At 46.5% G+C, this 27,556-nt stretch overlaps 1 protein-coding gene across 1 annotated transcript in view; it reads left to right on the top strand.

Annotated features, from left to right (window-relative positions):
• The window catches only part of PRICKLE3 (prickle planar cell polarity protein 3), a 217,252-nt gene that overhangs the window by 91,827 nt on the left and 97,869 nt on the right, over nt 1-27,556 (top strand). Inside the window, exon 3 of the mRNA XM_085629883.1 lies at nt 10,585-10,768. Coding sequence (XP_085486009.1) covers nt 10,585-10,768 — 184 coding nt within the window. The remainder of the gene's footprint in view (nt 1-10,584; nt 10,769-27,556) is intronic.

The following is a 27,556-nucleotide window of genomic DNA, read 5'->3' as shown; positions in this document are numbered from 1 at the left end:
GGCTGTCCCAGTATTTACACAAATAACTGCAAAACCACAAACCACTATGTTGTGTCATTTCCTTTATAGCGCTACTCCACTCAACCCAGGGTGTCGGAGCGCTTTACATACACACTATACATTGATGATAAACAGAGGCGCAACTAGAGCCAAATTTCGGAGGGGGGGGGGGGGTAAGATTCTTACCCCCCCGAAAAATGTTCTTACCCTAAGAACATTTTTCGTGGGGGGCTGAATCTTTAAGCAATAGGCAGAGTGGAGCTGCAGGGGCTCTTAGAAGGGGTGAAACAACAGCAAAGCCTCATTAACATGCAAATGGTCTTTTAAAGACCTGTGGAGTGCTCGGGTGCGGCTGTGTATGTGCCCGGGAAGCGGTCTCATCCCGGGCTGACACACACGAGGGGGGGGGGGGGGGTGCTGAAGGCCTGTGAGTCCAATGGGTGTTGCGCGCCTGATGTAAATCAATGTACAAGATGTGTTACAGAAGACAGTGAGGGATAAAGGGCTCTCTTCATTTTATGAGGGACGATGGACCAATCTTTGAAGTGACCCGTGATTGTCCGCACTCCTTGACCGATGGTTTGGCCACGGCTTTCCTGGCAGCATTAACACTGTTTTGGAGGAATAATATGCATTCCATCCCCTCCTTTGAGTGCTCATCACTCTCTCTCTCATCTTACATTTATCGGGGCCTCTGAAGCCCCCCCGTCCTTGACGAAACGTGGCACCTACGAGGCCTCCTTCATCAGATACGGTGCCCCTCTCCCTTCACTCTCACATCCGTCCTGAGGAAGACCCCGCCAGTTAGGGTTAGAACAAACCTACATAGTTTCAGGGGTCGAAACGTCGACACGTTACTGATGCCAGTATCGCCACCCGCGCATGCCGCACTGTGATCTTCCGCTGTACATGGCTACGCATGCGACTGTAATCTATCTGATATGGACTGCGTTGGGAATGTGTGGCATCGAACAGCATGCCCAACAATTTGATTGTGATACCCTCTAGTTTTGTTTGTCACTTGCGTCACTACCTCACTTAAGTCACTTTCCTTCCTCCCCTTCCACTTAGTTGGGCACGCCAACGATGTTTTTTAATCTTTTCTGTAAAATGTTTCCTTAAAATTTGCATCCGGTGCTTAGTGGGATTAAATAACACTTGAGCACCATTCAACTCCTTTTTTTGATTAATTATTTTTATACAATTTTAATGTTTTCATTTACACTCTTTTGATGCAATAGTACTGGGACCATCACGTTCTAAACTGTCCGGTACCTCCGAGGCCACAGCACTGGCTCTATCTGCTCCCTCCGGTACCTCTGAGCCCGGTCTGTATCTGCCGCCTCCGGTACCTCTGAGCCCGGTCTGTATCTGCCGCCTCCGGTACCTCTGAGCCCGGTCTGTATCTGCCGCCTCCGGTACCTCTGAGCCCGGTCTGTATCTGCCGCCTCCGGTACCTCTGAGCCCGGTCTGTATCTGCCGCCTCCGGTACCTCTGAGCCCGGTCTGTATCTGCCGCCTCCGGTACCTCTGAGCCCGGTCTGTATCTGCCGCCTCCGTTACCCCTAAGACTGGGCTGTCTCTGCCGCCTCCGGTACCTCTGAGGCCACAGCATACAGTCCCCGTGGGTCCCCTGTGTCACTACCTTGGGTGGTTCCTTGGGACCCAAGCACTTCTACAGGCTCTAGGCCTAGTGTCCATTCCAGTCGTGGTTCTTGTACCACTTTTTTGGTATATGGTTTGGTCCGCCCCTAGGGCCCAAACGTGTATTTGTGCTTTTACTGATGCTTAAACACTTGTAACTAAAGTACTTCGAACTCCAGTCTCATAAAGAGACTAGAGGGGTGTGTGTTAACCTAAATACATATATTTTTAATATATACCTGGTGTGGTTGTCCTTTCATTTGGTCATTCAAGAGATTATAGACTGGTAAAACAAGCTGCTTTACATTCCTTCAAGACTTAGCCTGAAGGCTGCTCTCCATAGCTACCACTAGGATAGCTTTCAATAAAGGTTGTCTTTAACCTATCACCATAAGGGGTTGTTTGGACTGATACAAGGTGCCCACTAGAACTAGTGGACAGCATATATCAGGCCACCTTCTCACAGTGCCTTTCAGGTTTGACTGCACTGCGGCATCTACGGCATCCGTTACTGGAGCGTTGCAATGTGTCTCACTGCACTGCTGCATGTACGGCATCAGTTACTGGAGCGTTGCAATGTGTCTCACTGCACAGCTGCATGTACGGCATCCGTTACTGGAGCGTTACATTGTGTCTCACTGCACCGCTGCATGTACGGCATCCGTTACTGGAGCGTAACAATGCGTCTCACTGCACCGCTGCATGTACGGCATCCGTTACTGGAGCGTTGCAATGTGTCTCACTGCACCGCTGCGTGTACAGCATCAGTTACTGGAGCATTACAATGTGTCTCACTGCACCGCTGCGTGTACAGCATCAGTTACTGGAGCGTTACAATGTGTCTCACTGCACCGCTGCATGTACGGCATCCGTTACTGGAGCGTAACAATGCGTCTCACTGCACCGCTGCATGTACGGCATCCGTTACTGGAGCATTACAATGTGTCTCACTGCACCACTGCGTGTACAGCATCAGTTACTGGAGCGTTACAATGCGTCTCACTGCACCGCTGCGTGTACAGCATCAGTTACTGGAGCGTTACAATGTGTCTCACTGCACCGCTGCATGTACGGCATCCGTTACTGGAGCATTACAATGTGTCTCACTGCACCGCTGCGTGTACAGCATCAGTTACTGGAGCGTTACAATGTGTCTCACTGCACCGCTGCATCTACGGCATCCGTTACTGGAGCGTTGCAATGTGTCTCACTGCACCGCTGCATCTACGGCATCCGTTACTGGAGCATTACAATGTGTCTCACTGCACCGCTGCGTGTACAGCATCAGTTACTGGAGCGTTACAATGTGTCTCACTGCACCGCTGCATCTACGGCATCCGTTACTGGAGCGTTGCAATGTGTCTCACTGCACCGCTGCATCTACGGCATCCGTTACTGGAGCATTACAATGTGTCTCACTGCACCGCTGCGTGTACAGCATCAGTTACTGGAGCGTTACAATGTGTCTCACTGCACCGCTGCATGTACGGCATCAGTTACTGGAGCGTTACAATGTGCCTTACTGCACCGCTGCATGTACGGCATCTGTTACTGGAACTTTACAGTGTGCCTTACTGCACCACTGCAAGCACGGCATCAGTTACTGGAGAGTTGCAGTGTGCCTTACTGTACCACTGCAAGCACGGCATCAGTTACTGGAGCGTTACTGTGTGCCTTACTGCACCACTGCCAGCACGGCATCAGTTACTGGAGCGTTACTGTGTGCCTTACTGCACCACTGCCAGCACAGCATCAGTTACTGGAGCGTTACAGTGTGCCTTACTGCACCACTGCCAGCACGGCATCAGTTACTGGAGCGTTACTGTGTGCCTTACTGCACCACTGCCAGCACAGCATCAGTTACTGGAGCGTTACTGTGTGCCTTACTGCACCACTGCCAGCACGGCATCAGTTACTGGAGCGTTACTGTGTGCCTTACTGCACCACTGCCAGCACAGCATCAGTTACTGGAGCGTTACAGTGTGCCTTACTGTACCACTGCAAGCACGGCATCAATTACTGGAGCGTTACTGTGTGCCTTAACTTCACCACTGCCAGCACGGCATCAGTTACTGGAGCGTTACAGTGTGCCTTACTGCACCGCTGCCAGCACAGCATCAGTTACTGGAGCGTTACAGTGTGCCTTACTGCACCGCTGCAAGCACGGCATCAGTTACTGGAGCGTTACTGTGTGCCTTACTGCACCACTGCCAGCACGGCATCAGTTACTGGAGCGTTACTGTGTGCCTTACTGCACCACTGCCAGCACGGCATCAGTTACTGGAGCGTTACAGTGTGCCTTACTGCACCACTGCCAGCACAGCATCAGTTACTGGAGCGTTACTGTGTGCCTTACTGCACCACTGCCAGCACGGCATCAGTTACTGGAGCGTTACTGTGTGCCTTACTGCACCGCTGCAAGCACGGCATCAGTTACTGGAGCGTTACAGTGTGCCTTACTGCACCGCTGCCAGCACAGCATCAGTTACTGGAGCGTTACTGTGTGCCTTACTGCACCACTGCAAGCACGGCATCAATTACTGGAGCGTTACTGTGTGCCTTAACTTCACCACTGCCAGCACAGCATCAGTTACTGGAGCGTTACAGTGTGCCTTACTGCACCGCTGCAAGCACGGCATCAATTACTGGAGCGTTACTGTGTGCCTTAACTTCACCACTGCCAGCACGGCATCAGTTACTGGAGCGTTACTGTGTGCCTTACTGCACCACTGCCAGCACGGCATCAGTTACTGGAGCGTTACTGTGTGCCTTACTGCACCGCTGCAAGCACGGCATCAGTTACTGGAGCGTTACTGTGTGCCTTACTGCACCGCTGCAAGCACGGCATCAGTTACTGGAGCGTTACAGTGTGCCTTACTGCACCGCTGCCAGCACAGCATCAGTTACTGGAGCGTTACAGTGTGCCTTACTGCACCGCTGCAAGCACGGCATCAGTTACTGGAGCGTTACTGTGTGCCTTACTGCACCACTGCCAGCACGGCATCAGTTACTGGAGCGTTACTGTGTGCCTTACTGCACCACTGCCAGCACGGCATCAGTTACTGGAGCGTTACAGTGTGCCTTACTGCACCACTGCCAGCACAGCATCAGTTACTGGAGCGTTACTGTGTGCCTTACTGCACCACTGCCAGCACGGCATCAGTTACTGGAGCGTTACTGTGTGCCTTACTGCACCGCTGCAAGCACGGCATCAGTTACTGGAGCGTTACAGTGTGCCTTACTGCACCGCTGCCAGCACAGCATCAGTTACTGGAGCGTTACAGTGTGCCTTACTGCACCGCTGCAAGCACGGCATCAGTTACTGGAGCGTTACTGTGTGCCTTACTGCACCACTGCCAGCACGGCATCAGTTACTGGAGCGTTACTGTGTGCCTTACTGCACCGCTGCCAGCACGGCATCAGTTACTGGAGCGTTACTGTGTGCCTTACTGCACCGCTGCATGTACGGCATCAGTTACTGGAGCGTTACTGTGTGCCTTAACTTCACCACTGCCAGCACGGCATCAGTTACTGGAGCGTTACTGTGTGCCTTACTGCACCGCTGCCAGCACGGCATCAGTTACTGGAGCGTTACTGTGTGCCTTACTGCACCACTGCCAGCACGGCATCAGTTACTGGAGCGTTACTGTGTGCCTTACTGCACCACTGCAAGCACGGCATCAGTTACTGGAGCGTTACAGTGTGCCTTACTGTACCACTGCAAGCACGGCATCAGTTACTGGAGCGTTACAGTGTGCCTTACTGCACCACTGCCAGCACGGCATCAGTTACTGGAGCGTTACTGTGTGCCTTACTGCACCACTGCAAGCACGGCATCAGTTACTGGAGCGTTACAGTGTGCCTTACTGTACCACTGCAAGCACGGCATCAATTACTGGAGCGTTACTGTGTGCCTTAACTTCACCACTGCCAGCACGGCATCAGTTACTGGAGCGTTACTGTGTGCCTTACTGCACCGCTGCCAGCACGGCATCAGTTACTGGAGCGTTACTGTGTGCCTTACTGCACCACTGCCAGCACGGCATCAGTTACTGGAGCGTTACTGTGTGCCTTAACTTCACCACTGCCAGCACGGCATCAGTTACTGGAGCGTTACTGTGTGCCTTACTGCACCGCTGCCAGCACGGCATCAGTTACTGGAGCGTTACTGTGTGCCTTACTGCACCACTGCCAGCACGGCATCAATTACTGGAGCGTTACTGTGTGCCTTAACTTCACCACTGCCAGCACGGCATCAGTTACTGGAGCGTTACAGTGTGCCTTACTGCACCGCTGCAAGCACGGCATCAGTTACTGGAGCGTTACTGTGTGCCTTACTGCACCGCTGCAAGCACGGCATCAGTTACTGGAGCGTTAGTGTGCCTTACTGCACCGCTGCAAGCACGGCATCAGTTACTGGAGCGTTACTGTGTGCCTTACTGCACCGCTGCAAGCACGGCATCAGTTACTGGAGCGTTACAGTGTGCCTTACTGCACCGCTGCCAGCACAGCATCAGTTACTGGAGCGTTACAGTGTGCCTTACTGCACCGCTGCAAGCACGGCATCAGTTACTGGAGCGTTACTGTGTGCCTTACTGCACCGCTGCATGTACGTCCTCCGTTACTGGAGAGTTACAATGTGTCTCACTGCACAGCTGCATGCACAGCATCAGTTGCTGGAGCTTTACAATGTTTCTTATTGCACAGCTGCATGTACGGCATCCGTTACTGGAGCGTTCTAATGTGTCTCGCTGCACCGCTGCATGTACTACGCATTACAATGTTTCTAACTGTGGTTATGAGGGTTGGCAGTGGTCAGTCTCCGGTAGAGGGTGGGTGTGGTCCCGGTGATACGTTAAGGGTGGATTTGATGTAGCAACATCTAGCTCCCTGTGGCCCTCGTACATACCCTAGAATGTGACGTGGACAGACTGGGGAGGGGGGTTCCACTTCTGGTGATAGATTGACAGTCCTGTATGCCCACCCCTACCCCACAATAACCCCCCAGGAATACCCAGCTAGTCTTCAAACAGTTCCACCGAGTCTGCTTGCCCCAGCTCTACCAGCTTTGGAGGTCTCCTCGCCCCTCAGAGCTGCGGCCATGTTGTACCGCAGTAGAGTGTCCAGTCCCGGATCTGCACAGCCATCTCTGATGGCCAAGAGGGGGGGCCACCGATGAAGCCCTCGAGTGAGATGGAGGTGAAGGAGTGGGTGAATCATCTGAGAGGGGGCGACCCTGCCCAGGACCTTCATCCCTACAGCCTGCATCCACACTCACCCTCACCCAGCAACCCCCCTCATTCTCACCCAGACACCCAGACACCCCTCCCCTCACCCACCCCCCCTCACCCTCACCCAGGGGGCTCCTCCTAGCCCTGCCCTGAGCCTTCATCCCCACAGCCTGCACCCCCCCTCATCCTCACCCAGGGGGCTCTTCGTAGCCTGCCCTGAGCCTTCATCCCCACAGCCTGCAGCCCTCCCCCCTTATCTTCACCCAGGGGGCTCCTCCTAGCCCTGCCCTGAGCCTTCATCCCCACAGCCTGCAGCCCCCCCTTATCCTCACCCAGGGGGCCCTTCCTAGCCCTGCCCTGAGCCTTCATCCCCACAGCCTGCAGCCCCCCCCCTTATCCTCACCCTGGGGGCTCTTCCTAGCCTGCCCTGAGCCTTCATCCCCACAGCCTGCACCCCCCCCCCCCTTATCCTCACCCAGGGGGCTCCTCCTAGCCCTGCCCTGAGCCTTCATCCCCACAGCCTGCAGCCCCCCCCTTATCCTCACCCAGGGGGCCCTTCCTAGCCCTTCCCTGAGCCTTCATCCCCACAGCCTGCAGCCCCCCCTTATCCTCACCCTGGGGGCTCTTCCTAGCCTGCCCTGAGCCTTCATCCCCACAGCCTGCAGCCCCCCCCCTTATCCTCACCCAGGGGGCTCCTCCTAGCCCTGCCCCGAGCCTTCATCCCCACAGCCTGCAGCCCCCCCCCTTATCCTCACCCTGGGGGCTCTTCCTAGCCTGCCCTGAGCCTTCATCCCCACAGCCTGCAGCCCCCCCCCCTTATCCTCACCCAGGGGGCCCTTCCTAGCCCTGCCCTGAGCCCTCATCCCCACAGCCTGCAGCACCCCCCCTTATCCTCACCCAGGGGGCTCCTCCTAGCCCTGCCCTGAGCCTTCATCCACACAGCCTGCACCCCCCCCCTTATCCTCACCCAGGGGGCCCTTCCTAGCCCTGCCCTGAGCCCTCATCCCCACAGCCTGCAGCACCCCCCCTTATCCTCACCCAGGGGGCTCCTCCTAGCCCTGCCCTGAGCCTTCATCCACACAGCCTGCACCCCCCCCCCTTATCCTCACCCAGGGGGCCCTTCCTAGCCTGCCCTGAGCCTTCATCCCCACAGCCTGCAGCCACCCCCCCCCCCCCCCTCGTCCTCACCCAGGTTGTTCGTCGGGGGCATCTTTATCCGGGATTAAAGCCGAGGGAGGCTTCCTGGCAGATGGGAGGCCCGGAATAGCTGCTCTCCAAGAGAGTTAGGTGTCCGCCCTCTCCTTGAGCAAAGGTCTCTTTGGATTGGATGAATGCAAGACTGCTGTCCTTCCAGTGAGTAACTGAGTGTCGAACAGTTAATCACTCCGGCCACAAACCGCGGTGCTCCCTGACAGCAGAGCTCTCTTCCAACCCAACTGTTTCTGCTCTGTATTCAGAATTAAAGTGACTTATTACACCCTCCCCCCTGTCTTCACCTTCACCGTAAAGAGTCCTCCGCATCGAATGGGCGATGCTCGACTGTGCGATGGCAGTGCCCAACAGACTGTCCCTACGACGGCTTGTCCCTCTTCTCTGTCTAACAAAGACATTGTATTTTAGCCACAGATATAGTCCTTGAATGCTTCTCCCTGTCACCCTCTTGGTAATGCACAGGTGCTCATCTTTAACTTAGACAAACAACGCCACCATGTGGCAGAGTCAGGAGTACCGGTGTTGGTAATTAAGTGCCGGTGCTGAGCACCGGAAACCACCGGCTCAAATTGAGCACTATAATCGGTGCCGTCAGACCTGATCACGGGTCCCTTCCATGTAACACATGGTTGCTGTACCTTGTCTGAGAGGCCTGGCTGTTGTCCTCCTCCTGGCTACAGGAGACGTCACTTCCGCTGGTTCTCCCTTGTCCCTGTGGGTCAAACCATTTTCCTCTGCTCCTCCCCATCTATTCCATCACTTGATTTATCATTCCCTCTGGCCTCTCCCTCTATACATGACTCATCAAATCCTCTGCCCCTCCCCCGTATGACTCATCATATCCTCTGCTCCTCCCCTTCTATTAATTGATCGTTTCACCCGCTCCTCTTTACATGACTCATCATATCCTCCGCTCCTCCCCCTATCTAGTGAGTAGCTATTTACTCTGCTACTCCCCCTCTACACATGACTCATCATATCCTCTGCTCCTCTCCCAGCTATTGATTAGTTGTTTCACTCGCTCCTCTCCCTCTATGTATGACTCGGCAGATCCTCTACTCCACCCCCTTCTAGTGAGTGGTTGTTTCCTCTGCTCCTCTCCCTCTATACACGACTCATCATATCCTCTGCTCCTCTCGCTGTATACATGACTCATCATATCCTCTGCACTCCTCCCTCTTTACATCTATACATGACTCATCATATCCTCTGCCCCTCTCCCTTTATACATGACTCATCATATCCACTGCTCCTCCCACTTCTAGTGAGTGGTTGTTTCCTCTGTACCTCTCCATCTATAAATGACTCATCGGATCTTCTGCTCCTTCCCCATCTATTAATTGGTCGTTTCATCTGCTCCTCTTTACATGACTCATCAGATCCTCTGCTCCTTCCCCTATCTAGTGAGTGGTTGTTTCCTTTGCTCCTCTCTCTAAATATATGACTCTACAGATCCTCCACTCCTCCCCCATCTAGTGAGTAGTTGTTTCCTTTGCTCCTCTCCCTCTATTTATGATTCATCATACCGTCTGCTCCTCTCCCTCTATACATGACTCATCATATTCTCTGCACCTCTCCCTCTATACATGACTCATATCCTCTGCACCTCTCCCTCTATACATCTATACATGACTCCTCATATCCTCTGCGCCTCTCCCTCCATAAGTGACTCATCATATCCTCTGTCCCTCTCCCTCTATAAATGACTCATCATTTCCTCTGCACCTCTCCCTCTATACATGACTCAACATATCCTCTGCGCCTCTCCCTCTATACATGACTCCTCATATCCTCTGTGCCTCTCCCTCTATACATGACTCATCATATCCTCTGAGCCTCTTCCTCTATACATGACTCATCATATCCTCTGCACCAGTCCCTCTATACATCTATACATGACTCCTCATATCTTCTGCACCTCTCCCTCCATAGGTGACTCATCATATCCTCTGCTCCTCTCGTTCTATATATGACTCATCATATCCTCTGCCTCTTCCTCTATAAATGACTCACCGTATCCTCTGCGCCTCTCTCTACATGACTCCTCATATCATCTGCTCCTCTTCCTCTATACATGACTCATCATATCCTCTAGGCCTCTCCCTCTATACATCTATACATGACTCATCACATCCTCTGCTTCTCTTCCTCCATAGGTGACTCATAATATCCTCTGCTCCTCTCCCTCTATACAAGACTCCTCATATCCTCTACCCTCTCCCTCTATACATGACTCATCATATCCTCTGCTCTCTCCCTATATACATGACTCAGCAGATCCTCTGCTCCTTCCCATCTAGTGAGTGGTTGTTTACTTTGCTCCTCTCTCTATACATGACTCATCATATCCTCTGCTCCTCATCCTCTGCTCCTCTCCCTCTATATGTGACTCGTTATATCCTCTGCTCCTCTCCCTGTATACATGACTCATCATAACCTCTGCTCCTCTCCCTCTATACATGGCTCATCATATCCTTTGCTCCTCCCCCTGTCCGCAGGAAGATTTGCCAGCACTGTAAGTGCCCACGGGAGGATCACGCAGTCAGGACCATCCCACTAGATCTGGAGAAGATGATGGGTCGCCTGATCTCCGACTACCAGCGGCACTCCATCTCGGATGACGACTCGGGCTGCGCCTCCGAGGAGTACGCCTGGGTTCCACCTGGACTGAAGCCGGAGCAGGTATGGCAAGCCCTGTGGTGGCTGGCATCATTCCTCGGGACGTGCCCACTCAACTGGGTTCCGTGGGTGCCATCTCTGGGGATCAGATAGCTGTTTGCCTCACTTTCTCCTATTTCCAAAGCTTTGTTCTGTGGTTGGACAGTTTTGCTGCTTGAAGCTATGCCACATTCACACACTGTACATTATTCTGCCTTCTAGTACTTGGGTTCAGGCCATTTTTTCTAAGAAATAGTTTTATTGTGGGCTACATCCATGCACAAAAGCCATGTCCCTCGTGATGACTTCGCCCGTAAGCCCACAGTGCCCCAGCACGTGACCACCATCTTAGATTGTCTCTGCTGGTTAGTTTGGGACAGAATGTCCAGGGCCCTCGAAGAATATTGTTATACAGCATTAACGGTGCCAGGGAGCTGCAGGCTTCGGCACTGGAGAAGGGCGATCATGGGATCGAGGTCACAAAACCAACATTTGGAAGGTCGGGGAATCCTTCAGTAGATATCTGCGGGACTTGCACCGGAAGAGGTCTAAGTTGTGGAGAATGTGTGCAGTCAGATGTTTTGTATCCTGCTGTATTGGGTATGACTTGGTGAAGAGCAGACCGACGTTCTGTTTCTGATCTATGTGGCATCAGAGATGCTCCAAAGTGGAACAAGCTGAAGGTGTGCAATGCAGCGACTGTGCCGCAAGGGCAGAAGATCTGACCTGTCTTTTAAATTGCAGATGAAATCACTAAAATATGAGATGTTGGGCTCATCACATCCTGGCACAGGGATTAGCTTAGGTAACCTAGAGTCTTTGAGCTGCGTTTACAAGAGGTTGGTCCCAGCTCCCAGGATCAGGGCTCGGATAGAAAAGGGGGCACTTAGTGAACAATTCTCCAAATCGGAGAATAGAAATACCGGGAGGTGCGATGTACCACACCCCGTAACTGGCAATGAAAAACTGTTGATACAAAAGAATCACCTTCAAGCTCCTCACATACACCTACAAAGCCCTCCATGACGCAGGACCAGCATATTTGAACCACCGCCTCTCATTCCACGTACGCTCCAGACAACTTCACTCCGCCCAAGTGGCCCTGGCCACCGTTGCACAGATCCACAAGACCAGAGCCAGAGAAAGATCCTTCTCGTACCTCGCCACCAAAACCTGGAACATCCTGGCTCTTCGACTGAATCCCAGCACCCAGACCGATCAGCAGCCCCCCCCCCCCCCCCCCTCCACCTCTCAGTGCCTTGAGACCCTCACGGGTGAGTAGCCGCGCTTTACAAACCCCTGATTCATTCATTGATACAGAAGAGGTTAATACTTGGAATGCCTCCTCCAGGCTGAAAAATGTTTCAATTGAAAGTTCCTACATCACCTTCGAAGTTGAAGACACGGATCGTCCAAAAGGGGAAACCAAAGCTGTGCATCTTTAAAACAGTTTTCCAAGGACAACTTCTTTTCTGAAAACAAAGACACCGGAAGGATTCACAGGAAAGCCGAGACTTGCTCCAAAGAGGACGAGCAATATTTAAAAAGGCATAAAATGAAAATAAAGCGCCACAAGATCTTGCAGCGTCAAAATCACAGAAAGGTCCTGACTCAATATTCAGTTACTCGAAACGAGCTCTGTTTGAGCGAAGCGTTGAATCGCGTCATTCTGCCAAGCACAGATCACAAGAGGAGGCGGCTGGATCCGGGTGAGTGCTGCATGCACTGGCCCCCTGCGAGAGTCGCACCGCACCCCCAGGGTGCACCAGGGGCCAGGGAGGGAGAGGAGACCCCACACACATGAGACCAAGGATGCCCTCAAAAGGATGAAGAGGGAATGGGCAACGTATGTGGCATGGGGTCCGGGCGCACAATCCGCAGCAGGGTTGAGACCCACCTCCCAGAAGACCCTCGTCTCTAAGTGCGGATACCTCGCGGACTAGAGAAGTGCGCACACATGTAGACTACCACGTGTGCAAGGGCAGGAAAAGTGTAGCCTCTGCTGGGAGTGTTTTTAGCTCTGATGTCAGGAAGTGTGAAGAACATTTAAAAAAGCAGCAGCAACCACAGCAGCAATGCACATAATGTAAAGAAAATGCAGGGCGTCCCTGCGGGGTCCTGTTTGTGCATGTTAAACCAGACTCCACTGTGTACTTGGCAAGAAAGAGATCACAGAGAACAGATGCGACTGCGCCCTCGGCCAACTGAGCCTCCCTCGCCTGAGTCCCTCTCGCCTGAACCCCCCTGAGCCCCCACCTGACTCGTCCCCTCTGCCTGAGCCCCCCTCGCCTGAGCCCCCCCTCCTAACTTTAGTCCCCTGCCTGAGGCCACTTGCCTGAGTCTCCCACCTGACTTGAGACCCCCTGCCTGAGTCCCCAGCTTGAGTACCTCCTATCTGAGCCCCCGTCCTGACTCGAGTCCCCCCTTGCCCGAGTCCCCCTTTCCTGAGCCCCCCTCCATACTTGAGCCTCCCACCTGAGCCCCCCATACCTGAGCCTCCCTCGCCTGAGCCCCCCTCCTGACTCCCCCTCCTGACTCGAGTCCCCCCTTGCCTGAGCTCCCCCTCCTAACTTGAGTCCCCCTGCTTGAGCCCTCCATCTGAGCCCACCTGATGCCTCACAGTGGAGAGGTGTGTCAGACACCCAGAGACTCATCTCAGACGCCTCTGTTGTACTCCGCCGATGTGCAGTGGGAGCGACAGAGGAATTGACGCAACAGACGAGCAAACATTTTAGAAGAGGTAAGGGGAAGATTAAAAATAAAAATTGCGAGAATGTAATTTCCTCATTGACTTCTATTGAAGCAGAGGCGTCTTCAGGTGTGAGAGGGCCAACATAAAGGCATTTTTAGGTCTCGCCTAGGCAGCGTGCATGCGCTGCACTAGGAGATGACCTTTAGAAATTGGTCTGCTCTTCTCAAGCACTCGCGCACAAGCACGAGTGAAAAGAGCTGTTTGCATTTGCCTGCTCCGAGAGCGCACAGGGTGTCCTCTGTTTCCAATTAGCGTGGTCGCTTTCACCACGCTAATTCGAAACAGATGGCACCTTGTGCACGTGATTGTTAATTAGCGCGTTCGCCGCACTCTGGGTGCCGGAGCGGCGTGTGACCAGTGCTTGTTGTGTTTCCTGTTACTCAATAGTCACTGCTTACTTTACAAACACAGCAGGGTGCTCCGGGTATCAAGTTCTTCCGAGCCGTCTTAATAGGTTTTCATTTGAAGTTAAACTGAGGGGACGTGCGAGTTCTCGGCACGATCTTTAACTTTTGCAATCTCGTAGTTTCAGCGCGAGACACGGTTGTATATCGGTGCGCCAGCTAGGAGCAGATTTAGATGCCAGCAGTTGCGTTCTCTACAATTGGGCCTTTTACTCTGTCAGCAGCGGCTGCCCTGTGGTGCCAATGTTCTTACTAGCCAGAAGACAACAAGCACTTTAAACTTGAATCTCCCCGTGCCTAACAAAACACCTCCTGCGCGTGATTGTTAATTAGTGCGTTCGCCGCGCTTGGGGTGCCGGGAGCGGCGTGTGACCAGCGCTTGTTGTGTTTCCTGTTGCTCAATAGTCACTGCTTAGTATACACATACAGCAGAGTGCTCCGGGTATCAAGTTCTTCCGAGCCTTCTTAATAGGTTTTCATTTGAAGTTAAACTGAGGGGGCTTGCAAGTCCTCGGCACGTTCTTTAACTTTTGGAATCCCGTAGTTTGAGCGCGAAACACGGTTGTATATCGGTGCGCTAGCTAGGAACAGATTTAGATGCCAACAGTTGCGTTCTCTACAATTGGGCCTTTTACTCTGACAGCAGTGGCCGCCCTGTGGTGCCAATGTTCTTACTAGCCAGAAAACCACAAGCACTTTAAACCGGAATCTCCCCGTGACTAACAAAAACAAAAACATGAATGTGTCCGTCCGTAACGCAACTGATGCTCATGTAAAGCGCTCTGACACCTGCGATTCTAGATAGCGCTATATAAAACTTCCCCCCCCCCAAAAAAAAACCAGCAAAAAAACACAATGCAGTGTTTCTACTCTAACATTGCTTGGAACGTTTGTTTCATTACACGTTAAGGTTGGTGAATTAGACTGGGAAGAAATAGATTTTCGCTACCCGTCATAGAAGCTATAAATATGCCTTTCTTCGGCAGGTAGAGTCAGCTCACTAGCATGGGCAACGACCTCAAGCTCCGAGCAGCCTGTGGCGGGCTGTTGCGCATTACTGATAGTCGCAGAGGTATTGACAGTCTGTGCTCCGGAGGGAAATAGGAGTTTGATATGACATATTGTGTGTCTCAGCAAGACTCATAAATAATTTTGACAAGATTTGTATGCATGGGAAAGTCCTTGATTCAGCCTCCCATGCAGATAAGCTTCTATTATGGAATGTATTTGTCAAGTAGCTGCGGGGTGCATGGAGCCGCGTTTACCCCGTGGCAGTTCGATGAGTTTTAGTTGCACAGCTTACCAGAGAGGATTTGCGGGCAGTAGAGAAATCATTATTCCTGGCGAAATACATCATTTCTGTACCTGGGTTTTCATTTTTTTCCCCCATCGCCGTTTGTTTCGGTTTCCTCTTCTGGACTCTAGGTCCTTACTAGTTTCTCCAGCACGATAGCCTTTGTGTTCTGGTTCACGCCTGAAGCCTGTGCCTTTTGACTGAGTCAGTAGCTTTCAACATATTACATGAACGTCTTTTAGGTAAAAACTATGCCTTGTAAGTGATTTTCAATCATCAGTTAATCTTAAGTGTACATGATGGACAGACATGAAGAAAATAAACCTGCAGTTTCGCCTGAAGGTTCTTTTCACTCCCTAATGTTCATGTGTATTGTCCTCCCCATCGGGGATAGTAAAGAGGGCTGGACACTTGTTTTTTTTGCTAAGGAGGCTTGTTTTATCTTGTGATATTTTAGGGAGGGGAGTTCCAGTTCTGTTTGATCATCACGTGTACATGTGTCCTTCGTAGTTTTGTTGACACTACTTTTTAGCAGCTGTTCTTTATTTTTATGTTACATTTTCAAGGAAGTGAATTATGTTTAATTAAGACATCTAAAGGTTCATAAAACACTCCGATATCACATTCAAATGAAATATCAAACCGCTTGTGATTTAACGCCGTGTTACAATCACAACCAGGCCAAATATTTATTTTTTGAGAATTTAATTTTGAACAAATGAACACTAAGGGACTAAGAGGACCAGAAACATTCAAGAATACATTTTTAGTTTTCTTCGTCCTCCTAAATGTCATGTTTGTATACGTTCAAACGACGCAACGTAAACACCAGTCAGACCATTAATAGCTATAGATGACTTTCCAGCAACGTCGCATTAAATTGTGAAAACCTGACACTTCCAAATGTGCTAGTTTTACTAAATTTCAGAGAGTTTTTGCCAATGTACACAAGATCATGAAACATAGAAACAATCGGAGATTACCCTAAATTGGGGCTTGTCAATGAAAAGTTTTGTGTAGTTCCAAAATAACTGATCTCTTGTATTCTAACCAGGTCCAGCATACGCCTTTATTTCGACATAGCCGACTCATTTTCACTGTCGCATACAGCATGCAAATACATACCAGCCAGACTTGCAATTCAGAACTTGGGCATTACTGCCTTGAGGCTTTTAAGACTGCTCTTTTCTTAAAGGTCTTTAGCAAAGTTTTAAAAGAGTGCCCGCCATTAAAGTAGTCATAGCCTGCGGTGTCCCTTTTGAAGTCATTTTCCGATGCTGCTTCCATTTTCTTTACTAGTAAATAACACTGAGATATCTAGAGTCCTAGACCACCGCTAGGCTGATATTTCCAAAGATTCAATTAAAATTCAATTTCTTTTCAATAAATATCAGAATTTTAATTCTTGTCCAAGTAACAGTCAAATGATTTTCGTCGCAGTGCGCCTGTAGAACGTTTAATTGCCTTTGGTGTCCAATTGCGACGAGTCAAGAAAGAAAGATTGTCTTAACTTTTTGACTACTGGAATCCGGGGATCCCCATTGAATCGTTATTGGAATCCGGTGACCCCCCCTTGAGTCATTACTGGACTCCAAGGACCCCGTCTTAAGTCTACAGCTTCATTCCGATTGGAAGGCCGCAGCTTTTCAGTTGAACTGAGGCCACCAGTCACCCATACTATATTCTGTTTGATGCATTTATGAATTAATCTGAGGACACCAACTTCATTTATAGCCTGTTATTTCACATTTCTTTGTGTCTATGGAACATTTTACAATTTTCAATTTTGCGTATTTATTTATGCGCACCTTATTAATTTGGTAATATTTCGTAATACACAAACTGCACAAGCGGCCTGCTCTTCGGGATACTGTTGAGAGGTGCGTATTGCAACAGGAACAAGTGTTTATGGACAGAAGCACATAGAAGTAGCAGCTACAGTCAATAAAGAGCCCAAGCAACTGTATAAGATATATATATTCTAGCCAATTGCACTACATTCCTGCCTCATATTCAGGCAACCACACACCTTCTCACTTCCCTCATACACACTCACACAACTAAACCTATGCCTCAAAATGCTACTCTAAGCTAAGCCAGCTCAAAATCTCTAAACCTCTAAGGAGCATCGCGCTATTGGACTATACACCCCATCATTCTCCATGGAGCCATCTCCTCTCCACGGTCACTATGCCGCCACTCTTTACACACACCATTCTTTGCTCCAGCTCTTGGGTAACCAATAGACTTCTGTTATTCAGCGCCAAAATGCCCATTTGCAGGTGAAAGTGCGCTTTACAAATACACGTTATGTTATGTTACTAAGATGAACTGCCCCCACCTAACTATAACAAAAAAGCAGAACAGGCATGGAAAAATGAACAGTATTGCATAAACAAAAAAACTAGAACACATTTTTGGTGTTAATGCTGGTTTTAAGGTCAAGCCTAGAGCAGCGCATGCGCTGCTTGCTCGACTTTTAGTAAGGGGGTTTTCTAAGTGCTACCAGAGACTTTTGCTGGCCTCAAGCTTGCGTGCATGTGCGCGTGAACGCGCGCAGCCGCCATCTGTCTTTTCTCCGTCACGGGTAATTAAGTGCATCGCGATCACTTTAACTTTCGGCGCCACTTTAACTTTCGGCGCCTGCGCGGCCAATGCTTTTCGTGCGTGCTTGTTTTTTTTCTTTTAACTCTCCCAAGCGCATGGGTGCGCGCACACCACACGCCAGACGTGCCTCCTTTTCACACTCTATCTGCCTTTTCGTAGCTTTTCTCTTGAGAGTATTAACCAGATTATATGGAGTTAAACCTCCATTCTAATACTTATTGTGACTTGGCTGACACTATCTTGCCATTTCTTTTGAACATGCACTGGGTGTGCATGTGTCTGCAGTCTTTCGCATGCACCAGCCCCCGTTCCTACCATCACCTTACTGCCAGTGCTGCTTGGCCTCTTCCCGCCCAGTTGCTTTCCCCATTCCTATCCCGGGTACTCTGTGGCTCATGAAACTGTGCATAGCACAAAAGAGTGGGCTTTCCGTTGCTTCCGAGGGCTTTGGCACAACATTAAGGCTGGCTGTGAAGTGTCATCTCCTTACTGGAATGTCACCCATTGCTAAGCACCCTTCCCCCCCCCCCCCCCGAACCCTTTTAAACAAACAATTAATCTTCAGTTCTTAATGTTCAGTTGTGTGATTTATTTCTTCACTGAATTTTATTTTTATATAAAAAAAGAAGCGGTGAAAGATACCATCCTGCATACGTCCAGTAAGTCACAATGACGTAGGCATCGCTTGATCACTGCGCAGCATTTGTGGTTGTTCTTCTAATGGGCATTTGAACAGCAGCGTTGAGAGCGCAATCATGACTCCAAAACGTGCGTTTGTTAAAGAAACGTTACGTTAAGGTTGATGACTTGCACGGTCACAAAATAACTGTGAAAGAGTTGTAAATTGTAATCTTGCACCATGGACACTGCAGGGCTTAAGCCCTTCACTGTACAGGTCACGCGTCTTTTATTGTATACACGACCCATATTGTAATACACTGCTCGAGTTCAACAAGTCAATTTTGCCATCAAGCACGGTCAATTAGCATTTGTTTTTCGTTTAACATTTTTTTCACATAAATGTTTCATCTTACACATACGTTTCTTAGAAAGTTTATGGCAGGTATCTAGTGTTATGTGGTAGCTGTTAGAACATTGGTAGCTGTTAGAACATTTAATCACTTTCATAGCGAATGTATCATCTTATTCTTTACATGTTCGCATCAACTTTCAAAACCCGTTGTAACTGTTCCGGGTTTCTTACCAAGTGCGTTTTCATGTTAGCGGATATTTCATTCACTTTATCTTCAAGTTGTTATTTGCAATGTTACTTTTGTGGTGTGATTGCCAGAGCAGGCCACTTAGGAGCTGGGGAACCTGGTTTGAGTCTCGGCATGGGCTCACCATCCTGTGATTCTGGGCAAATCAATTCATCTCCCTATATGCCTACCAAAAACGACTGTGTAAAGTGACTGGAGCTCATATAAAGCGCTCCAATGAGTTAGCGCTATATGTCAAACTGCAAAATAAATACTTTGAATGGAAATCCCCTTGCTTCTTAGGGGATGGGGTGGTGGGGGTGTCTGGTCTGTCGTTTATGCTTATCATGGCGATGTCTTTCGCATGGGTGTGGCTTATTTATTTAAGCACGGACACAAATGTAGGCACATTGCTCGTACTGTTGCAGCAGCACTCAATTCCGGGTCACGTCGCGTTCAGGTAATCCATGTTCACTTTACACATATTAATTTTACGGGCTTTCAGCTTGGAACAATCTGGTAACCAAGTATTTTATATTTGGTTTATGCTTCACTGTCATTTTGCTGGTTGGCTGGTGATACGATCTCCACTGCCGTTGCTTTTCAACATTAGTGGGTTTTGACCAACAGCAGCAGGCATTGGTTTTCTAGCACAGAACATGTTGGTGGGTGGTTTAAGTGGTTGCATGGGGGTGCAGCTTAATCAGGGTTTTATCATTTAAGGTTAGTTACTGACAGCGTTTGGTTTATGCAGTTGAGCCTGGACAGATTCTTCTGTTTCCTCCTTCAATAAAAGTGCGCGTTGTAAGTACAATGAGCACTTTGTTTAAAACCAGATGCATGCTGGACATCTGTTATGTTAGACACGTTTGATGTCTACAACGCACTGGGTTCTGTGGTCACGTTCTTTCGGCTTTTTGAATGGCCGCAGATATGTTGTCCACTTAATCTCCCCTGCACACTGCTTGCGCTATAATCAACAGCTCAGGCCGAGTCACGTGCATGGCACAAACCCATTGAAAACTGCTTTATTCCTTTAACTGTTCAGCAAATGTTCCTTTATCCATCTCCGTGTAAGCGTTGGACCCAATTGCTGATCTGGCATGGATGGCATGTCAGTGCACACCAGCTATTGTTGTAACCGCATTATAGCAAATTTGTGATTACATGAACACAGTTTGCAAGAAAGCATTGCCTTTCTCAATAAACATGTCATAACATTTTAACAGCCTTTCAGTAACTTATATTGCACAACTGCTCACCAAGCTACAACTTAGAACAACAAGCATTAGCATAGCCAATAGGTCTCGCCTTTGGGACCTTATAAGTGTTTAGCCATGCAACAGTTGATGTTGTTGCACCAAGGATATTGTGCTGCATAACTAAATACTTATAATGTCCCAAAGGCGAGACCTATTGGCTATGCCAATGCTTGTTATTAGGGTACTTCAGTTGTAAACAATGTTTTCTAGGTTATATAGAAGGTGACAAAAATAGTTGTAACACTTTTTTTATTATAACTTATAACTTTTAAACCTGCTGCACAACATTCACAATGCTCTACAACACATTAAAAACGTTAACAAAGCCAATAGCTCTGTCTAAACATTTATAAGGCCCCAAAGGCGAGACCTATTGGCTATGCCAATGCTTGTTGTCTGCAGACATTGGGAGTCAACCACCTGAATCTGCTCTATTGGCGTGTATGCATGAGGCAAGGCAGGCTGTCACACCAGAGGAAGAGGGTGTCTAGCGCACCAGATGCCGCGGTGTGTGAGGGTCAACTGGGCAGTGTGTTCATGCCAGAGGGTCCCGGGTTTGAGGCAACTTGGCTCTAGCTCAGACATTCCTGTGACACTGTGCAGAACTGATGCCAAGTCACCAGGAACACAGCCCGGAAGATGAGATCAGACACCGGGGCGAGAGGAGAAGACCCCTCCAAGCAGAAACACAAGGGGGCCCCCCAGTTGACGCCTCATTTGAAATGAGGTGACTTTGAGACTTGGTTTGGTCGTGAGTCCCTTAAGCCATTCTGGAAAGATTAAAAGATTCAAGGTAACAAGATGTCATCGCGATGCTGGAAATAAGAGAATATTTAGCAACCGTAGATCTGAAGGATACAGATTTCCACATCTGGGGGGTCCAGAACACAAGAAGTATTTTGTTTGGTGGAGGAGATCCTGGGAAGAGGGGAGAAGTGGAAAGATTCACAGTTCACAGCGTTTCTGATGAGCAAAGCACCAAGGTTGGTTACCAAATGTCCAGCAGTGGTGGCGACCATTGAAGGGAAGAGTCCAGATGTGTGCGTCCACATCGCATGACTGGCGGGTAAAGAGGCATTCATGTCTGCAAGACCAGACCTATAGATGTCAACCTGAACGGGCTCTCCCAACCCATCCTGACGTCAATCCTTCTCAGGAGAATAGATACGGCACCGTCAAAGCAATCGCTATAAAGTCACTTAGAAAGTTATACTTACTCATAAATATTCAATATTCTAACTATAACCTCAAAAAATGTTAATTCATTTATAATTTCATCAACAATCTAACCCTCACATTTAAATATATTTTATTTACCAAAATTAAATTTTAAGAAATATTTAATTTAGAATTAATGCAAGAACCTAACCTTTAATTGTGTTTGCATCATTCATAATTGATACAATTATCTCTTAGTTAAATATATCCAGTTTGCATTTCTTAATAACTAAGTCCTAGCCTGCATAATTAATCTAATTTACAGCATCACATAATTAATTGGCACTACTTTTAAGCTTCTATTTCTATAAAGTAAATATGAAACATGTAAACAACTTATCTTCAGGAGAGGTGGAACACCCCTGAACTTTCTCTTTTTATTTTGTATTAACTCTGACCTTCACATATATTTCATGTATCTTTAGTTGAATTTACTAACCAAACCCTTACATTTCCACTTATATTCATACTGGGGCTAAGCAATAGCCTTCATAATCCCTTTATTTGCGAATGTATTTTATTAATAACATTGAATATAATCGACTTTTAATGGATACTTTATTCAGTTTCTTTCAACTTTAAATGCAATTTAAATGTAATTGTTACCTTTGGCCCAGTTGTGGTCCACAATGTGTGCCAAGAATCAAGATACAGCGGTTCCTAAGATGTCGTGTCCTCGATGTAGTGTCCTCGATGTAGTGCACGTGCAGCACAGTGCATCCTTACTTACCCTATAGAAGAGGTTGGTCTGGCACGGAGCCACAGACCCTGAACTTGCAGCCTGGCTCCTGAGGTCTTATGATTCGGGCTCTTAAACTCACCAACAAATTGAGGCGCGTCAATATTGCGAGGCGCGTACACCTACAGCACGGATGTGCGCTCTGCGTCAACGTACAAGTGTTTTTTTCATGATTCAATAAGAAGGGATATCGACACACTCGCCTAATTAAAGAGTTCATATCCTGCATCTGCTCGGTTTACAGGGGCCATTGATGATTTGATGCTTGGTGCCCACGTGAGCGGTCCCAAGAACAGATCTCTTTTGAGTAGATCTGTGATCGTGCACTGTTGGGGGGTGAAGCTGGAACTGCACCTCATTGTGCACAACTGGCAGCCAGTGGCATAACAAAACTTGAGGAGCCCCCCTGCAAAGTACATAAGGGGCCCCCACAGGACTCACTTAGGAGCTCTCACGCCAGGACACTGGGCCTTGAGGGCCCTCTGAGCTGGAGCAGGGGGGCTGCAGGGGCGTTTGTTACTCCACTGCTGTCACCAGTATTAAGTAGGCTACTTTTGCCCTTTTGAACCCATGCACACGGCTGCTCTGAGGTGGCCTCCCCCCAAGACAGCGATGTCGATGGCCGAGATTTTACGAAGAGTTACTACAGAGACCTCATATCTGAGGACATCCTCCTAGGATTTGGAACTCACTCCCAAGGATCTCAGCTGCAACCCCCTCCTTTTGCTGCCTCAAACGAGACCTCAGATCTCTACTGCTGAACAACTCCTTCAACAAGTTGATAAACTGATCCACGTTTCCAAAAGATCCAACCCACATCGACAGGATCCTTCAATGCGGTCGCCTGACCCGTTCACTAGTGCCTGAGGCTGCATTGTTCTATACTTGTATGGCTACCTTAATGCTGCATTGTTCTATACTTGTATGGCTACCTTAATGCTGCATTGTTCTATACTTGTATGGCTACCTTAATGCTGCATTGTTCTATACTTATATGGCTACCTTAATGCTGCATTGTTCTATACTTGTATGGCTACCTTAATGCTGCATTGTTCTATACTTATATGGCTACCGTAATGCTGCATTGTTCTATACTTGTATGACTACCTTAAGGCTGCATTGTTTATACTTTTATTACTACCTTAATGCTGCATTGTTCTATACTTATATGACTACCTTAATGCTGCATTGTTCTATACTTTTATTACTACCTTAATGCTGCATTGTTCTATACTTATATGACTACCTTAATGCTGCATTGTTCTATACGTTTATGACTACCTTAATGCTGCATTGTTCTATACTTATATGGCTACCTTAATGCTGCATTGTTCTATACTTGTATGGCTACCTTAATGCTGCATTGTTCTATACTTGTATGGCTACCTTAATGCTACATTGTTCTATACTTATATGGCTACCTTAATGCTGCATTGTTCTATACTTGTATGACTACCTTAATGCTGCATTGTTCTATACTTTTATTATTACCTTAAGGCTGCATTGTTTATACTTTTATTACTACCTTAATGCTGCATTGTTTATACTTTTATTACTACCTTAATGCTGCATTGTTCTATACTTTTATGACTACCTTAATGCTGCATTGTTCTATACTTATATGGCTACCTTAATGCTGCATTGTTCTATACTTGTATGACTACCTTAATGCTGCATTGTTCTATACTTATATGGCTACCTTAATGCTGCATTGTTCTATACTTGTATGACTACCTTAATGCTGCATTGTTCAATACTTGTTTGACTACCTTAATGCTGCATTGTTCTATACCTTTATGACTACCTTAATACTGCATTGTTCTATACATTTATTACTACCTTAATGCTGCATTGTTCTATACTTGTATGACTACCTTAATGCTGCATTGTTTATACTTTTATTACTACCTTAATGCTGCATTGTTCTATACCTTTATGACTACCTTAATGCTGCATTGTTTATACTTTTATGACCACCTTAATGCTGCATTGTTCTATACTTTTATGACTACCTTAATGCTGCATTGTTCTATACTTGTATGACTACCTTAATGCTGCATTGTTCTATACTTTTATTACTACCTTAAGGCTGCATTGTTTATACTTTTATTACTACCATAATGCTGCATTGTTCTATACTTGTATGACTACCTTAATGCTGCATTTGTCTATACGTTTATGACTACCTTAATGCTGCATTGTTCTATACTTGTATGGCTACCTTAATGCTGCATTGTTCTATACTTGTATGGCTACCTTAATGCTGCATTGTTTATACTTTTATTACTACCTCAATGCTGCATTGTTCTATACTTATATGGCTACCTTAATGCTGCATTGTTCTATACTTGTATGGCTACCTTAATGCTGCATTGTTCTATACTTATATGGCTACCTTAATGCTGCATTGTTCTATACTTTTATGACTACCTTAAGGCTGCATTGTTCTATACTTTTATTACTACCTTAAGGCTGCATTGTTTATACTTTTATTACTACCTTAAGGCTGCATTGTTCTATACCTTTAGGACTACCTTAATACTGCATTGTTCTATACTTTTATTACTACCTTAATGCTGCATTGTTCTATACTTTTATGACCACCTTAATGCTGCATTGTTCTATACCTTTATGTCTACCTTAATGCTGCATTGTTCTATACTTTTATGACTACCTTAATGCTGCATTGGTCTATACTTATATGGCTACCTTAATGCTGCATTGTTCTATACTTGTATGACTACCTTAATGCTGCATTGTTCTATACTTGTATGACTACCTTAATGCTGCATTGTTCTATACTTGTATGACTACCTTAATGCAGCATTGTTCTATACTTGTATGGCTACCTTAACGCTGCATTGTTCTATACGTTTTTTACTACCTTAAGGCTGCATTGTTTATACTTTTATTACTACCTTAATGCTGCATTGTTCTATACCTTTATGACTACCTTAATACTGCATTGTTTATACTTTGATGACTACCTTAATGCTGCATTGTTCTAGACCTTTATGTCTACCTTAATGCTGCATTGTTCTATACCTTTATGACTACCTTAATGCTGCATTGTTTATACTTTTATTACTACCTTAATGCTGCATTGTTTATACTTTTATGACTACCTTAATGCTGCATTGTTCTATACTTATATGGCTACCTTAATGCTGCATTGTACTATACTTGTAGGACTACCTTAATGCTGCATTGTTCTATACTTATATGGCTACCTTAATGCTGCATTGTTCAATACTTGTATGACTACCTTAATGCTGCATTGTTCTATACTTGTATGGCTACCTTAATGCTGCATTGTTCTATACCTTTATGACTACCTTAATACTGCATTGTTCTATACTTTTATTACTACCTTAATGCTGCATTGTTCTATACTTGTATGACTACCTTAATACTGCATTGTTCTATACTTTTATTACTACCTTAATGCTGCATTGTTTATACTTTTATGACTACCTTAATGCTGCATTGTTCTATACCTTTATGACTACCTTAATGCTGCATTGTTTATACTTTTATTACTACCTTAATGCTGCATTGTTTATACTTTTATGACCACCTTAATGCTGCATTGTTCTATACTTTTATGACTACCTTAATGCTGCATTGTTCTATACTTTTATGACCACCTTAATGCTGCATTGTTCTATACCTTTATGTCTACCTTAATACTGCATTGTTCTATACCTTTATGACTACCTTAATGTTGCATTGTTTATACTTTTATTACTACCTTAATGCTGCATTGTTCTATACTTTTATTACTACCTTAATGCTGCATTGTTTATACTTTTATTACTACCTTAAGGCTGCATTGTTCTATACTTGTATGACTACCTTAATGCTGCATTTTTCTATACGTTTATGACTACCTTAATGCTGCATTGTTCTATACTTGTATGGCTACCTTAATGCTGTATTGTTCTATACTTGTATGGCTACCTTAATGCTGCATTGTTCTATACTTGTATGGCTACCTTAATGCTGCATTGTTCTATACTTATATGGCTACCTTAATGCTGCATTGTTCTATACTTTTATTACTACCTTAATGCTGCATTGTTCTATACTTTTATGACTACCTTAATACTGCATTGTTCTATACTTTTATTACTACCTTAAGGCTGCATTGATTATACTTTTATGACTACCTTAATGCTGCATTGTTCTATACTTTTATGACTACCTTAATGCTGCATTGTTTATACTTTTATTACTACCTTAATGCTGCATTGTTTATACTTTTATGACAACCTTAATGCTGCATTGTTCTATACTTTTATGACTACCTTAATGCTGCATTGTTCTATACTTGTATGACTACCTTAATGCTGCATTGTTCTATACTTTTATTACTACCTTAAGGCTGCATTGTTTATACTTTTATTACTACCTTAATGCTGCATTGTTCTATACTTGTATGACTACCTTAATGCTGCGTTTTTCTATACGTTTATGACTACCTTAATGCTTCATTGTTCTATACTTGTATGGCTACCTTAATGCTGCATTGTTCTATACTTTTATGACTACCTTAATGCTGCATTGTTCTATACTTTTATTACTACCTTAAGGCTGCATTGTTTATACTTTTATTACTACCTTAAGGCTGCATTGTTCTATACTTTTATGACCACCTTAATGCTGCATTGTTCTATACCTTTATGTCCACCTTAATGCTGCATTGTTCTATACTTTTATGTCTACCTTAATGCTGCATTGTTCTATACTTATATGGCTACCTTAATGCTGCATTGTTCTATACTTGTATGACTACCTTAATGCTGCATTGTTCTATACTTATATGGCTACCTTAATGCTGCATTGTTCTATACTTGTATGACTACCTTAATGCTGCATTGTTCTATACTTGTATGGCTACCTTAATACTGCATTGTTCTATACTTTTTTTACTACCTTAAGGCTGCATTGTTTATACTTTTATTACTACCTTAATGCTGCATTGTTCTATACCTTTATGACTACCTTAATACTGCATTGTTTATACTTTTATGACTACCTTAATGCTGCATTGTTCTAGACCTTTATGTCTACCTTAATGCTGCATTGTTCTAGACCTTTATGACTACCTTGATGCTGCATTGTTTATACTTTTATTACTACCTTAATGCTGCATTGTTTATACTTTTATGACTACCTTAATGCTGCATTGTTCTATACTTTTATGACCACCTTAATGCTGCATTGTTCTATACCTTTATGTCTACCTTAATGCTGCATTGTTCTATACCTTTATGACTACCTTAATGCTGCATTGTTCTATACTTGTATTACTACCTAATGCTGCATTGTTCTATA

Source organism: Triturus cristatus, chromosome 10 (assembly GCF_964204655.1).
Source record: "Triturus cristatus chromosome 10, aTriCri1.1, whole genome shotgun sequence".
NCBI lineage: Eukaryota > Metazoa > Chordata > Amphibia > Caudata > Salamandridae > Triturus > Triturus cristatus.
The sequence above is the reverse complement of the archived record's forward strand: the minus strand, read 5'-3'. Positions and strand labels throughout refer to the sequence as shown.